Source organism: Durio zibethinus, chromosome 23 (genome assembly GCF_047325235.1).
Source record: "Durio zibethinus cultivar Kanyao isolate XHJ-2024 chromosome 23, ASM4732523v1, whole genome shotgun sequence".
NCBI lineage: Eukaryota > Viridiplantae > Streptophyta > Magnoliopsida > Malvales > Malvaceae > Durio > Durio zibethinus.
The window spans coordinates 1,120,427-1,134,652 of record NC_143184.1 but is presented as its reverse complement, the minus strand read 5'-3'; the positions used below and the strand labels follow the sequence as shown (position 1 = coordinate 1,134,652).

General features: G+C 35.1%; 2 protein-coding genes and 2 pseudogenes across 9 annotated transcripts; all 4 read right to left on the bottom strand.

Moving 5' to 3' along the window:
* Positions 1-46: 46 nt before the first annotated feature.
* LOC111313272 (uncharacterized) lies at positions 47-1,389 on the bottom strand (annotated as a pseudogene).
* Positions 1,390-2,739: 1,350 nt separating this feature from the next.
* LOC111313765 (SPX domain-containing protein 3-like) lies at positions 2,740-5,314 on the bottom strand (annotated as a pseudogene). Its single transcript, XR_016332690.1, has 3 exons — positions 4,966-5,314; positions 3,404-3,569; positions 2,740-3,276 (listed from the first exon to the last, which is right to left on the bottom strand). The product of XR_016332690.1 is annotated as an SPX domain-containing protein 3-like (transcript).
* Positions 5,315-5,864: 550 nt separating this feature from the next.
* On the bottom strand, positions 5,865-7,571 carry LOC111313766 (Polynucleotidyl transferase, ribonuclease H-like superfamily protein). The gene is made up of 6 exons (XM_022914507.2): positions 7,141-7,571; positions 6,960-7,019; positions 6,759-6,871; positions 6,522-6,590; positions 6,349-6,400; positions 5,865-6,185 (listed from the first exon to the last, which is right to left on the bottom strand). The coding sequence occupies exons 1-6, from the start codon at positions 7,420-7,422 to the stop codon at positions 6,048-6,050; spliced, it is 714 nt and encodes a 237-aa protein (XP_022770242.2). The 5' UTR covers positions 7,423-7,571; the 3' UTR covers positions 5,865-6,047.
* A 643-nt stretch (positions 7,572-8,214) lies between these two features.
* On the bottom strand, positions 8,215-13,375 carry LOC111313764 (uncharacterized). Of its 7 annotated transcripts, none has more exons than XM_089752814.1 (3): positions 12,917-13,372; positions 12,032-12,150; positions 8,215-10,011 (listed from the first exon to the last, which is right to left on the bottom strand). In XM_089752814.1, exon 3 carries the CDS (start codon positions 10,009-10,011, stop codon positions 8,425-8,427), a length of 1,587 nt encoding a protein of 528 aa, XP_089608940.1. In that variant the 5' UTR covers positions 12,032-12,150; positions 12,917-13,372; the 3' UTR covers positions 8,215-8,424. The 7 variants fall into 7 exon arrangements, with proteins under 7 accessions (XP_089608940.1, XP_089608941.1, XP_022770240.2 ...); XM_089752815.1 differs by having other exon boundaries at positions 12,032-12,162; positions 12,917-13,356; XM_022914505.2 differs by having other exon boundaries at positions 8,215-10,066; positions 12,917-13,051.
* Between the last annotated feature and the right edge of the window lie 851 nt (positions 13,376-14,226).

Sequence of the window (14,226 nt, the reverse complement as noted above, 5' to 3'; positions counted from 1 at the left end):
TTATCATGCAAATAAATAACATTTCTGTAAGCTATTCAATGTATATGACAACATGTAGAGACATTTTATTGGATTTGTTTACTTGGAGATTGTATATCAAGCCACAATTCTTCTTTCAGTTTAAACATATCAGTGGCTATTAGTATTAAACATCAGCAGAAGCAGAAGACTGCTGTTGACGAGCTCGATCATTAAAACCAGCAAACCAAGCAACCCTCATGAGTTGCACACCAAGAATCAGAATCCACCAACAGAACAGAGCCTTGATAGTGTGCATCATCATGGTGGTGCACTGAGTTCAGCCCCAAGTTTCAACCCCCTCATTAGCTGCAACACACGGCAGGCCTCGTACACAACTGGGGTCACCAACCAACCTAGTGACTGTTAATGCCACGTCAATATCTCAGTCAGCATCTGTACTGACAAAAGCACAATGTAGGGAACCAATAAAACTGCAAATGGGATGAAAGGCAGCTGCGGTTGGAGGTAGCCCTTTTGGGAACCAAACAGTATCATAAGAGGGACCACAAGTCCAGTCAAAGTTGCTACTGTATTCCAGAACTGGTAACTGAAAGGAGGCTTGCTCTTGGAAGCTTGACTCAAGTTCTTTGACCGGGCACAATAATCAGCCATGAGGAGAAAAAGGGTTACACTCTGATTGACTATGCAATTAAGTCCAATCAAGGAAAGAAGGCTGACCACATTTGGGCCAAGGAATACGGTGGATATTGGCAACCACAGGGTGGGCACCGTGCTCGTGCTGAAGAGAAGAGAAGGGCCCAACAGCCACATTGTCCATTTAAGAAATTGAAGCTGCGCCACTGGTTGATTTGTTGTATCTGTGAGATCTTCAGCTTTACTTACTGAAGAATCACCTCTGTTGTCAGGTCGCAGAGTTTCAAATAATTCAGATGAGTTTTCCAAGAAGTTATCACCGGCTTTCTCAGTTGGAGCAGACGTGACCGGTGCAGGTTCCCACTGAGAGAACTTTATGCAGCAAACAGGCGACTGTCTGATGTGGATGTGACAGAAGGCGAGCACATGTGGCACCTTTGAGGCTTTTAACAGTTGTTGGTTTTTAGAATGAATCTGAGGAATTCTAGTGACGGGCATGGTAGAAGGAGCTTGAGCTAGGTAAGCCATTCCTTGGTTCATAACTGATATCTTCAGCAGCCTTGATAAGATGAAATGGTTTTCATTTCTCTGAAACATATATACGATGTTAGTAGGAAAACTTGAGCTTGAAAGATTACACATCGTTGAATTGTTGTTTCCTACTAAATTTCTCTCTGTAGAATCAGACTTTCAGCAAATTTACACATGAAATACGTATTATGCTCTAATATCATGTATTGCTCCAACTCCTCCAAGAGCATTTCAGACTTCCAATGTTCACGCAATCACAAAGAAATAAATAATTATGTCAATGAAAGAACTACAATAACACAATCCCCAATCTCAAATGATCATGATTGGCTCAAAACTACTGTAGAAGAAGCAATAAGAACAAAAGTTTGTATAATAATTGCCCAGGTAGTTATAAAAATCACACGATTAGAGATAATTCTCGGTTACCATCTACAATGAAGAATCTCTTTCCAGCATCTAAAACTAGTGACAAGTATAACAAAGCCACATACAAAGCCAAAGCTGAAACCCGGCAGCAATAAGTCCAAGAACGCAAAGCAATGTTCCTTACCCAAAACCAAGAGCACTGTAGTGCAAGCAATGTTCCTCAGGATTCTTATTCATTCATTTTTTTTTTTTGTATGAACAATTTATTAATTGTGTCCTCTATAAATTTCATGAAATACCAACGTAGAGTTGTTCAAAATCTCAAGAATTATACCCAAAAAGCACCCATATCTGCTAAATGAAACAACCACAATTACATCACACTAATAAAGTTCGTTTTTTTGTATATAATTGAAACAAATAAATTACATTAAGTACCTTTTGAACAAATTTATACCCCAGCAGAATAAAAGAAATAATTTTAAAAAATCAAGATTTACCTCATTTCTCAGGGACGACGTGGCCTAATTTAGATGGTGTAAATCCTATAAATCCCGCAAGAAGAGCTCTTGTAAACTCGTCTCTAATCAAAGGCATTAGGACAAAAATCCCACTCCCCCTTCTTATTTTCCTTTTTTTTTTTTTTTTGTTTTGTTTTCTGGCCCAAAATGAAATTTTAGAATTTTGTTTTTCTAATTAAGTAAAGGCGTCAGGACAGATATGGTGCACATAAAAAATCCTATTATATAAAGATTATATTATACTTTATTTGATAAAACTACCTTCTCATTAGATATAAGCTACTATTTTTTTTTTAATTAAAGCTGCAAAAATTTAAATCTTAATTATTAAAATTAAAATTTAAAACAATAAATCATAAAATTGTTAATAAATTTAAATAATTATCACGAAAACATGTATATATGGAGTATCTTTCATCAAAGAAGCAAATTAATAATTTTTAACAGAAAATCATATTTCTAAGGTCAGATATAACTAAATTTGTTATGTGATTAAAAGTTATATAAAAAAAGAAAGATTATCATTTGTAAATAATCAAGTTTTCGTTTGGAACCTAAAATTGAAATATGTTTTTTATGTTTTGGAATTTTTTATTGGTGAGTAAGAGATTATGAATAAACCCCATATGCCTCAAACAGTTGAGAAATTTTAAGGAAAAAATACAAGAAATTAAACATATTTTTGAAAAAAAAAAACAAGAACTTGACATAAAAGACAGTGAACAATCATCATAAACATATCAATCTGTTATACTATTAGCTATTACAGAAGGAAATATATTAGCAATTGACTGCAGGATGCAGCATTTATATCCTAAAAAAAGGGAAAAAAAAATTTGTAACATAAATTACTTTTGCTGTCGTGTGATCAGAGAATGGGGATTGGGGAGTTGAGTTGGAACAAGTGTCTGAGATAAGAGTCAGGTAAGTTGAGAGAAGGCAGAGAAAAGTGGTTCGTAAGTAGAGCTGCCCCTTCTAATTTCTTGAATGGTCAATAGAGCTGCAACTGTATTTCTGAAAATCCCTTTCCCTTCTATCATTATTGCCTCTTTTCGTTCCTTTGTCCTTGCTTCTTCTTCTTCTACTGGGAAGACTTCAGCTATGGTGTTTTCACATTCCTTAACCAGCTTTGAAACAAGATCAGTTGTGAAAAATGGTTGCTGCAGCACTTTCTGGATAAAGGGCAAGCGCAATAATCCACCTGTTCGCTTGTCATATTTCTTCAATATCTTACACAAACCTACAGAAACATTGCCTAGTAAATTAACCAACCAAAGAAAGAATAAATAAATAGATAAATGTGGTCAGCATCTACATGACTAGGACCTGCAAAAGTATTGAAGAAAGCTTCTTGTGACAGTGACTACCTGTGTAATTGATATTGCTGTAATTCTCTAAGAGGACCATTTCGCCATGGAAATCGACAATTTCTTTTCTAATTTTCGCCATTTCATCTTTATACTCTGCATCTGAAGGCCTAGATCCATTGGGGCCCCATGCATCTATCACTTTCTTAATCCTCTGTTGCAATTCCTGAATTTATAGATCCTTGCTTCAAAGTTCTATTCATGGGTTTTTTTTTTTTTCTTTTCAAGTGTCAAGCAATTGGAATTCTAGCAACAACCCTGAACCTTGAGATGTTAAGTTTTAAGTGATGAAAGCATAGTTATAATGTCTCTTTGTAGCCGAGAAATGGCCCATCTTTTTGCTGAATATGTTATGGTAACCATGAGATGTTAGATAATGATTTAAACTGACATAAAACAAAAGTATGTTCCAAATTGGGACATACCATGAAGCATGTCCTCTTTTTGTCAAACTCAAATCTCTTTTTTTTTTATTTTCCCTCTAAATCTCGTTTATATTTTGCTTAGTTTCATCGGTTCACTTTGTCATTTAATCAATCTTTACTCGACTATAGCGTCAATTAAACCCTCATCAAAAAGTATCCCTATCGATGTTTCTTTATATACTCATGATTGTCAAATTAATTTAGCTTTCGAATTCCAAATTGTTCTAAAGAATGAGCTCAAATGTCTGGTAATGCTTTAAAAATCTTAACCATGTTTCTTAATCCCCTTGAAGAATATATTTTGATAATATTTTTTTGTGTAATTTCAATTTATTATTTTAATTTATATTAAAAATAATTCTTTTCATAAATATTCGTATTACGTATCATCTCATTTTAATCACGTGTCAATTAATACTAATGATGTCATGCTAAACGATACACTATTATATTCAAGTTCAACTCAAATAGAAAAGAAATGATTCGAATAGAATCTATTAATATAACTGAAAACATTGTTAAAATATTTTTACGAGAAAGTTTTATTAAGAACATAAGGAAACATCAGGAAAGGAATAAATATTTTTTCGTTTTAACCCTATGACAAAAAAGGAATAAGAAAGAATTATATAAAATTATTTTAAATTTACAATGAATCAGTCGATTTGGTTTACAAGTCTATTTTAACTAGCAAGTAGCAACAGATTTAAAAACTCAAAGTTTAAAACTTGATTTGAGTTCAATTGAATTTTATTTTTTATACTTGAATTCAACTCGTAGTTTAATTGAGAGTTAAGTTTGATAAATTTATAAATATTGTATTTTTACTATTTATCTATATATATTAAATATATTTAAAATAAAGACTTATAAGGTTTGCGAGCCTTAAGATAAAATTATGAAATTACTTGAACTCAATTAAGATCATTACTGAAGTAGATCAAGCTTGAACGAGTCAAAGTTTGAATTTTTTTTGAGTCAAGTCCGAGTAGTTCATCAGTAGCTGGACTTGTTTTCATCCCTAATTGATTCAAATTTGATTTCCTATGTGGGATGCACACTTGCTAGATCAAGCGTTCTTGCAATTGTATCAGACACCAAAGGTGGAGGAAGGATGAAAAACGGCATTAAAGTTACCTTATTCAGGATGATGAAGTCCTCTTCCTGTTCCATGAAAAAAGCATTAAACTTGTCGATCTCATTGTTCAACAAGTACACAAACTCAGCCTCCGCTTTCCCATACTCGAGCGACTCCGTCGACAGTGGCGGAGCTGAAGAAATCAATCTAACAAGCTTCTTCAACTCTTTGTAGCACAAAAATTTGTCCCGCCAAGCTGGTAACGTTTCCTGAATTTGCTGCTTTAATCTCTTCCCAAACTTCATTCTTAAGCCTTTCGAACCAACACCCAAGATTGAATGAAAAGTGAAGACTTTGAAATGTTAAAAAGAGCTTGGCAATGAAGGATAAGAAAATTGGCTTTATTACCAAAACAGTAGTAGAATATTAAAGAGCATATGCTTGGCGTGATGAAGTGGCGATCAGAAAGGGTAAAAAAGAGTCTTCGAGGCAAGAGAATTCCTAAGCATATTCGGTTATATCAGTCGTCCCAAATAACAAGACCAATGGCAAAGGAAACCGGGTTTTGGAGAGGGGATGATTCTGAGAATGATTCCTCAGAATCTCCTGTGGGAATGAAACTGTTAACTCTCAAGTACACCATAAATATTCTTTGAAAAATGGATGGTGCTTATAACAAAACACTTTACCATTATTTTTTACCAAGTAGATACAAATTATTCTCCCATATTGTTTTCCCCGAGATTTTTTTCTGAAGAGGCAATGAAAAAATGGTCAAAGAAAATGAAAGAGATTAAATTCTGGGTTTGTCCCCTACGGCTTGCCCTCCTCCTTTGATAGCAAGTGGCTTTTCTGCGCCAGAAGCGGGCCCGTAGTTTTGAGTTCAAATTGGGCTCGGCTGGTTTATTTGGAGACAAGAAAGAGACCACTCGGGGAATTACATTTACATGCCAAGATATCCAGGCACAAACATTTCAAATTGTGAAAGCACTCATTTCCTATGCACTTCAAACAAATATTCTTAAACTCTACATCAAAAACAAGAATCAGTGTTAGTGAAAAGACTTCTAATCTCTGTCTATATAAAACTGTTAACGGCATCACACGCCAACAAGCAGAAAACAAGGATTCCTGTTATCTGTCAACCAACAAATTCTTCTGGCAAAAAATCAACGTCCAGTGGTGCACCCCTTCTGAGTTTTTCTTGCAAATCCATCTGCTTTGGCAAAACAATTTCAATGCCCTTACCAGACATGGCAAAATATCTCTCTAGTAATATCTGCAGAGAGTAAAATAAGAGGGGTGAGAAAACAGAAATGACCTCAATTCAAATTGATGGTCTTCTTCACAAAACAAACAAAAATTTACAACCACCATTGAGGAAATATAGTATCTTTTCAATCACAGAAATATGAAAAATGTGATAAAGGTTCATTACACACCACAGCAGCATAAGCATCAGAGCTTTTCTGGCGAGTAAGCTTGCCAAGACCCCTGAAAGAGAAGTGAAAGAATCATGTTATAGTGTTATCAGAATTATAACAATCAACAACAATATTTCAAGACAGGGAAATATGAAATCTCGAAAATTGCCCAAGAGAACAGAAGTTAGTACAAGTTGATCATCCTGTATTCAGCTTCTGTTGATGTCCCATGTTCATCTTGTAGATATACTCTCCAACCCCTGAATTTGAGTTAGAAAAAAACATCATTACATCAACAAATTGACATGTAAAAAGCAGAAAAGAAGTGCTCTTTTAGGCAAATTATGTCCGAACCAAATGGGTCTGTGACAAACTTGAGGCAAAACTAAGCAAATCCACAAACAATAAGAGGATACACAAGATATTACCTCTCCGCCGCTCGAACCGCTAGCCTTCCGGCTATACTGCGAACTTTGTTGGATTGAGGAGTCTCTTTTCCATCCCAGGATTTAGGAAGCCCAATTATAAATTCATCAGCCTCCTACAAATTCCTCCCACATTATAGAAAAATTTGCATGGAAAGCTTGAATCAAAGGGTAAGTAATCAAAAAAGGAAAAAGAAAGAAAACCTCTTTTTCTGCCATCTCAAGCAGCTGTAGCTCAAGCTTTTGTCCTCTTAATTTCAAAACCTAGAATGATAGTAAAAAATAACAATAACAACATGAAAAATGAAAACGTTTGAAATGGTAAAATGAACCAAATATAAAGCCGGGTTTTTTTTTTTTTTTTTTTGTCGTCGTAATAGAATACCGTGAGTGGACGAACAGAGAAACCTTTGCTAAGGGCAAGGCCGGTGCGGGACAATCCCAAGTCTACGCCTAGACTGAACCCTCCTCTCCATTGGGGATTGCTCTTACGGCGAAGGGCATTAGGGGGAAATCCTTGAACAGACAAAGTACTGGTTTTTAGATTGTAAATACGGGTTGAAGTTGAGAAACAGGGAAAAGATGATGAGGATTTAGAGAAGGTTGGATAAGAGTTGGCTCTAGACAGAATAAAAAATGGCTGTGATTGCAGCTGCGGTGAACACATTAGAGCTAAAGATAAAACAGATAGAGCTTCGAGTTCTAAAGCTGAACACCCTTTTTATTTTGACCATGTCTTCATGTTTCGATTAAAAACCAAATCCATGGGAATGGCTATTTCTTTATTCCATAATTACCCTTGATAAATTTGTCAAAACTCAAACCATATCCCTACGACACCCACAGGACATTGACCATATTTGCTTACATTTCTAGTGTTCCAAGTTGAATTTTCCCCAGTTTTCTCCATAAAAAGAACTCCGACAAAGCGACCAAGGGCAACGTCATTTTCGACGATCAAAGGCGAAACTATGTTTGCTGCGTCCTTGGGGATGGCGATATCTGGTTGCTGAAGCTTTGGGTACAGCATCGACCATCATAGCTGGTTGCTAGTATCAGCAGATCATCTTGTGGGTGACAAGATATGGTCATTGCAGTGGCACAAATTGCCACAACAGTGGTTGGAGAGAATGAATAAGAGAAGGGAAAAGAAAAATCAGGAAATGAGAAAAAAAGAAAAAACATATAAAATTGAGAAATATGTTTTTTCTATTATTTATCGAATAAATTGTCAGTAAATTTTTTACTACAAATTCCTCCTTTAATTTTTTCCAATAATACTGTTTCAGAAAATTTTTTTGAATACATCGTTAGTATTGGCCATACCTTTTTTTTTTTTTTTTCACAAAAACCAAATTACTAATATTTCTATTGAAAAGGTAAAATGAAAATTTCATATTTCTTTACTAATAATAAACTTAATATTATTCCTAATATATTCCTTTTTAATATAGCAAACTTTATAATAATTATTACATTTTTATTTCATTTCCTTGCATTCAAATTTATTAAAAAAATAAGAATTTTCAAGTAACAAGTTATTATTTATAAATTCAAGATGAGGTCTACCATTTTAATTATAAATAAGAATACTTGAACCAACAAATTATTGTCACATTAAAAGGGGCAAATGTGGAGAGACTAACAGTATTTTGCACAACTCAATTGGCTATTTATTTTGCTCCCCCGAATCATCCTCTACTTCCTCTTCTGGATCCTCCTCTGGTTCCTCCAAATCGTTGTTTGATCCTGACTCATCAACTGGGTCCAAGGAGACTGTTTTACACTCTGATGTTGATGACAGCAATGGCCTGTCTCCAATGGCCAGATATTCCGACGTTGCACAAGTAGGGTTATCCATGGGAGGCATGACTGCCTTATTTTCCAAATCTAACGCTCCATTCCCCACCTTTACATCACTTCCTGCTGTAGGTGGAACTTCAACCTTAGCAGTGAAAGATTGTTGCCGACTCATGTCATTCTTTTCAGATTCTGAAGTTTGACTCTCTGCTTTGTTATTTCCCGCAAATGGCGAGGCTTCAGACTTTGCCGCACTATAATGCTGCCCAGTTTCAGCTTCTGCCTTCATGGCCACTTCCCTCATTTCTGATGTGGCTAATGAACCTTGAGTAAACATATGGGGATACTGGTTATCCGAACTTGATAATGGTATTTGGGCTGGTGCCAATGTTGCTGCTGGTAGAGATAACTGAGGGGCTGCTAACCCAGGGACCTGGGCTTGACTAAGGACATAAGTTAACAGCTGAGCTAAAACAACTTGTGGGTCAGTAAGGCCTTGTTGAATTTGAGGGATGAAGGAAGATGATGAAGCATTAAAATTAGGAGGATAAAGTGCTTGAAGCCCTGCTTCTCCGTATAAAGCCTGGTGCCCATGAAACCTCTTCAGATTTGCAACGTGCTTTTTACCGGCCAAATGGCTGTTAAAAACCACTTGAGATTCACACTTGACGTTGCACAACTCACACATAAAAGGAATACCCCCCTTTGGTTTGGGAGGCTCAACTGGTCTCCTAGGTCCTTCATTGCATTTCATATATTTACTCCCTCGTCCCCCTCTCATCTTACGCTTGAAACCACGTCCCCTAGCTTCAGAGGGATCCTTTAATTTCATTTTAGCTTCTACAGGATCAGTAGTAGACACCTCAGACTTATTCACTATGTCTTTCTGCTTCTCAGTTTCTTTCTTATTGTCATTAGTGGCAGCCAAGGAGGGTGAAGTTTCCTGTTGTTGTTTTTCCTCAGATGCCTCAACTTTCTTCAATTTAACGACTTCTGATCCCGAATTGGGAACTTGCACACTTTGTTGTCCAGTTATGACTTTGTTCAGCTTCTGCATCTCTTCATGTGCCTGCAAGTTTTTCTTATGTCGCTTTCCATTCTTATGCTGCTCCAGGATTTCTGGTCTGTTGCAATCAACCCTGCAAAGTTCACACCAAGCCATACGTGGAGGTGGCAAGAGTGGAGCAGCAGCTACCTGAGCTGCTACTGTTGATTGACCAGGAACTAATGCTGAAGGTGGCATTACAGCAGCTGCACTGCTTGGATCCAATACAGAATTTGAAAACGATGATGTCACACCATTTGAAGCAAAGTGCCTGCTGCCACTGTGGCCATGACCTCTATTACGAGGAGGTGCAGTGCCATCTGGTCTGAGGCCACGGTTACCAACATGACCCCGGCTGCCCCCTCTAAAAGGCCTACCACCCCTTCTTCCACCCCTATATGCAGTTTGCATCTGTAGAATAGATTCACAGATGAGGTGGAACATGAAATCACACAGTTACTAAATACTGCAAGATCAAATTAAAATAAAAATAATAATGTTAAATACATTCTCAACAAAGAAACATAAATTAAAACTAAGCACACAGCCTTAGCAACATACGAGAATATAGACCTACAAGTTGTGGAAACATGCAGATTAATTGATCTTATACATAAGTAATCAGACAGATGACAAGCTTAAAACTCAGGGGGCAGTAAATTGTGAACAATATTAAGAAAAAAAAAAACAGCACAAGAAGAAAAAATATCTTATATATAAGTAATCACACAGATGACAAGCTTAAAACTCAGGGGGCAGTAAATTGTGAACAATATAAAAAAACAAACAGCACAAGAAGAAAAAAATCCAATTGTTAAACACACACAGTAATCATATTAAGCTTATAGAATATGAGTCCATGAATAAGCTGAAAAATTAAGGCTCCAATTTGAACAAAGAATTTGAATTAACTACAACTATATTTGAAAGAATGTTTACCCAAGAAAAAACTCTGAGAAATCATGCATAAAAGGGTCTACACAGTTTAAATAAACAAAAATGCAGTCATATACAAAGAAGCAAATATTTCAAGGTGGTCACAAAGAAGAAGAAGAAAGAGTATGCTGTTCAAAGTTGTAGCATAGCTTGAGACTTCCACAAGTAATGTTGTAACACTGCACACTAGATCTTAAACAATGAAGTCCTATTCTTTCCAGATTTATCATTAAACAACAAAAAATAGATCTTAAACAATGAAGTCCTATTCTTTCCAGATCTATCATCAAACAACAAAAAACAAAAAATTTCAATCCCTTTCTAGTGTTTCTAAGATTGAGTAAACATGTGTGATATTCAGACTATCAGTGAGAAGAAATTGATTAATAGCTAATGTATAAAAGTATGACACTTCTGTTTAAAGGGGACAGGAAAAATTCTTCAAAGTAAAATATAAATACGGTTCAAGAATTTAAGTCCTCCAGTGATCTTGGGAATATAATTTTTTAAAATGAAAAAATTCAGCTGCTTTCTCAAGGCATAACTAGATTTAAGAAATTTAAAACTAAGACTCATAAGTGTTTGCACCATTGTGTAACATCCCTTTTGTAAAGCATTGAGATAGCATAACCCGTAAATTAAACTACTTAGGCATAAAAAGCTATAGTTACTTAGAACTGATGGGACCTTACTATGGAGATAAAGTCGTATAAATAAGAAATGGCATTCCCTATGGTTGAATTATCGTTTCTTCAATGATTAGGGAATCTTGGGGGAGAGAGGGGGAAATAAGAAAAAGGAAAGACCTACCAAAAAATCTACACCAAAGATTCTCAAAATGCTTCCCCATCTAAAGTTTGGTCAGTACGAAGACAGAAAGTGATCTAGCAATCCTTGAGAACTCTGAATTTAAAACACTGCATGGATTCAAAGCTCACCTAAGTCCAACATGAAAACTAAAGAAATTAAAACAGTGCATCAGAAAACAATTGCCTTACAATATTGCGGATGTTAACCAGAGGAGGAAAAAAAAACAAGATAACTGCTGCATCCTTAACTGTGTGGGTGCCAAATGACTCAGTTGAAAATTGCCACACAGTTAAGTCACAGAAGAAGCAAAGATATTGTTGAGTATAATTACAATTACGAGACACAAACTAAACCAAATGATAGCAATCAAACCCAACAATGCTGATTAACAAAATAATGAAGTTTTTAGATCGCAGAAAAGATTGGGAAAGAAAGATATCACTTGATTCAACAGAGCACATTAGCAAAGGGTGCTCTCAGGCCACATGAGCCCTAAAGCAACCAGTGAAGAACTATCACTAGTCATCCATAACATGGAACCCAAAGTAAAGCCACAAGTTATAGCAAACTTCTATGTTAGATATCACTGTCTTCATCTGGTTGCTTTAGGGATTTGTGACTAATTAAACTGTTTTATCTTCTAATATCTTGCAAGTAAGGGGGATGAGTGCCAAGAATTCAGTACCTATAAGCTCTGTTGACCAATGGACATTCCATACAAGCCCGATGGAGCATGACATGACACTTACTCCAACATAAATGATATCATTATTATGGCAGCCAAGCAAAAACATAACCTTCAACCTAGCATAAAGACTGTTATTAATAAATCTCTAATCAGTATGTAAATATTTGAGCCAAGCCAACCAAGCCAAGCAGTAAGATCCTAAAGCTCCTCAGAAACGCAACAAGAAGTGGTTCACTCCAAAATCTTCTTTGAGCTAAACTCGATTGGGATAAGCCCAGCTCCTCTAACAAGCAGTCTTTGCTGTACAATTCCCTTAATTTGCTATAAAATACCAAGGCTTTTAAACAAGAAGCAATCTAGGCCCAGTCAAATCTAGCATTGGTATTCTACAGACAAACAAACACGAATTCAATACAGCAAAGATTTTAGCAAGATCATATTAGTTGCTTAAGCTAGGCTCATTTTAACTTAGAAACTGGGCATGTGCTAAACTGAGCCAAGTCCAGGCAACTTGTTTTGACACAATCCAAATCTTAACACCATCTCAAGACATTGAATCAACCAACAAACATTGGTAATTCATCGGAGAACAAGTTTCAGAATGAAAAGCATGTTTCAAACTGTGATTCTTACGATGTCTTTGCATATCCAATTTAAAAACAATTTCCAATCCCAATATGGGCCAGTTTGGACCACCAACAACGAATCTTATTCTTCTATGAAAATCAAATTTAAAACTTTGCAATCTGAAGCAATTTTAACATTTTGGGCAATTACCAAATTTTTAAGAAAAAAAAATCAGATAATTTAAAATTAATGTTCAAGATTTATGGCGCATAGAAGAAAATATAAGCAGATGTACCCATACAAAACAACCCTAACCTGAGGAGGCGGATTATCCCTCTGAACTATATCAATATTCCCCACAAAATTCGCCGCCGCAGTGGCGGAATCCGAACCCGATGCCGCAATTACCTGCTGATATTGAGGCTCCACAGCAGACTGCGGAGGATAAAAAACGGTGGGCTGATTGTGGTGGTCCAAGGGGACGCCGGGTGGGTGAATGGGAGCGGCTTCTTGATAAAACTGGGGGTATTGTTGGGAATAAGATTCCTGAGGAGGGTAATACTGGTATTGCTGTTGTTGTTGTTGATTGGCGTAGGCGTAGTAGGCGGCTGATTGATCGTGTTGAGAAGGATCATATTCATATGCCTGCTGCTGATATTGGTATTGCTGTTGGTACCGTTGCTGCTCCGCCGTGTATTCCATTGCTCTTCCACTCCTTTTCTTTCAACCAAAAATAGAGAACAAAATCTCCACCTGAGGAAAAAGAAGGATGTCCGGAGAATTTAGGACGGAGGGCCAGGATCGCTTGTAACTTTTTTTGAGAAATTACATTTGTGTCCCTGAGGCTTCTTAATTGACGAGGAAGTCCCTTAAAAAATTGCATTATTATGCATTTGTCAAGTCACTTTTTTTTTTTAGCAAGATTCACCCAGTCCTTATTGGGATTATTATATGCTGTGGGGTATAACTTAGATAAAGTTTGTAAGGTGAAATTTATGAAATTTTTAATTAGAAATAATTTGATAAAAAATTTAGTAGTAATATAAATTGATAGAATGATAGAGTTAAATGCAAAAATAAATATATGTGAAAAATATTTAAAATGTAGTTTATAATATAAATTTGATGATATTTATTCAACAATAAAAAATATGTCAACATTTTTACTAAAAATATTTATTTAAAAAAGTATATTAAAATTTTTTTAATTTTTCTTACTTAATTTATATAATATAATTTTTTAATTTATCGATTTTAATTTCTTTATTTAATTATTTTTTATAAAAAATTTCACAAATTTTACCCAATAAAAATCTAAAAATAAATTTAGATCAAGGCAACAAAGCATCTATCTTTCTCATATTTTTATTATGCTATAATTATTTTTAGATTTGAAAAAAAATATAATAAAAAGGAAAAAGTGTAAAAAAATAAAAATTTATAATTATCTTATTTTCTATCATTTTTTCAATTAATTAAAATTTTGAATATTTTATTTTTACCATTTGAATTTTGTTAAAGGAAAAAATAGTTAATTGTTTTTGTCTAATAAAAAATTTAATTATATGAAAATAAATATTTAAAAATTAAATTAAATGAATATAAATGTTTAAACGTTTAATTAA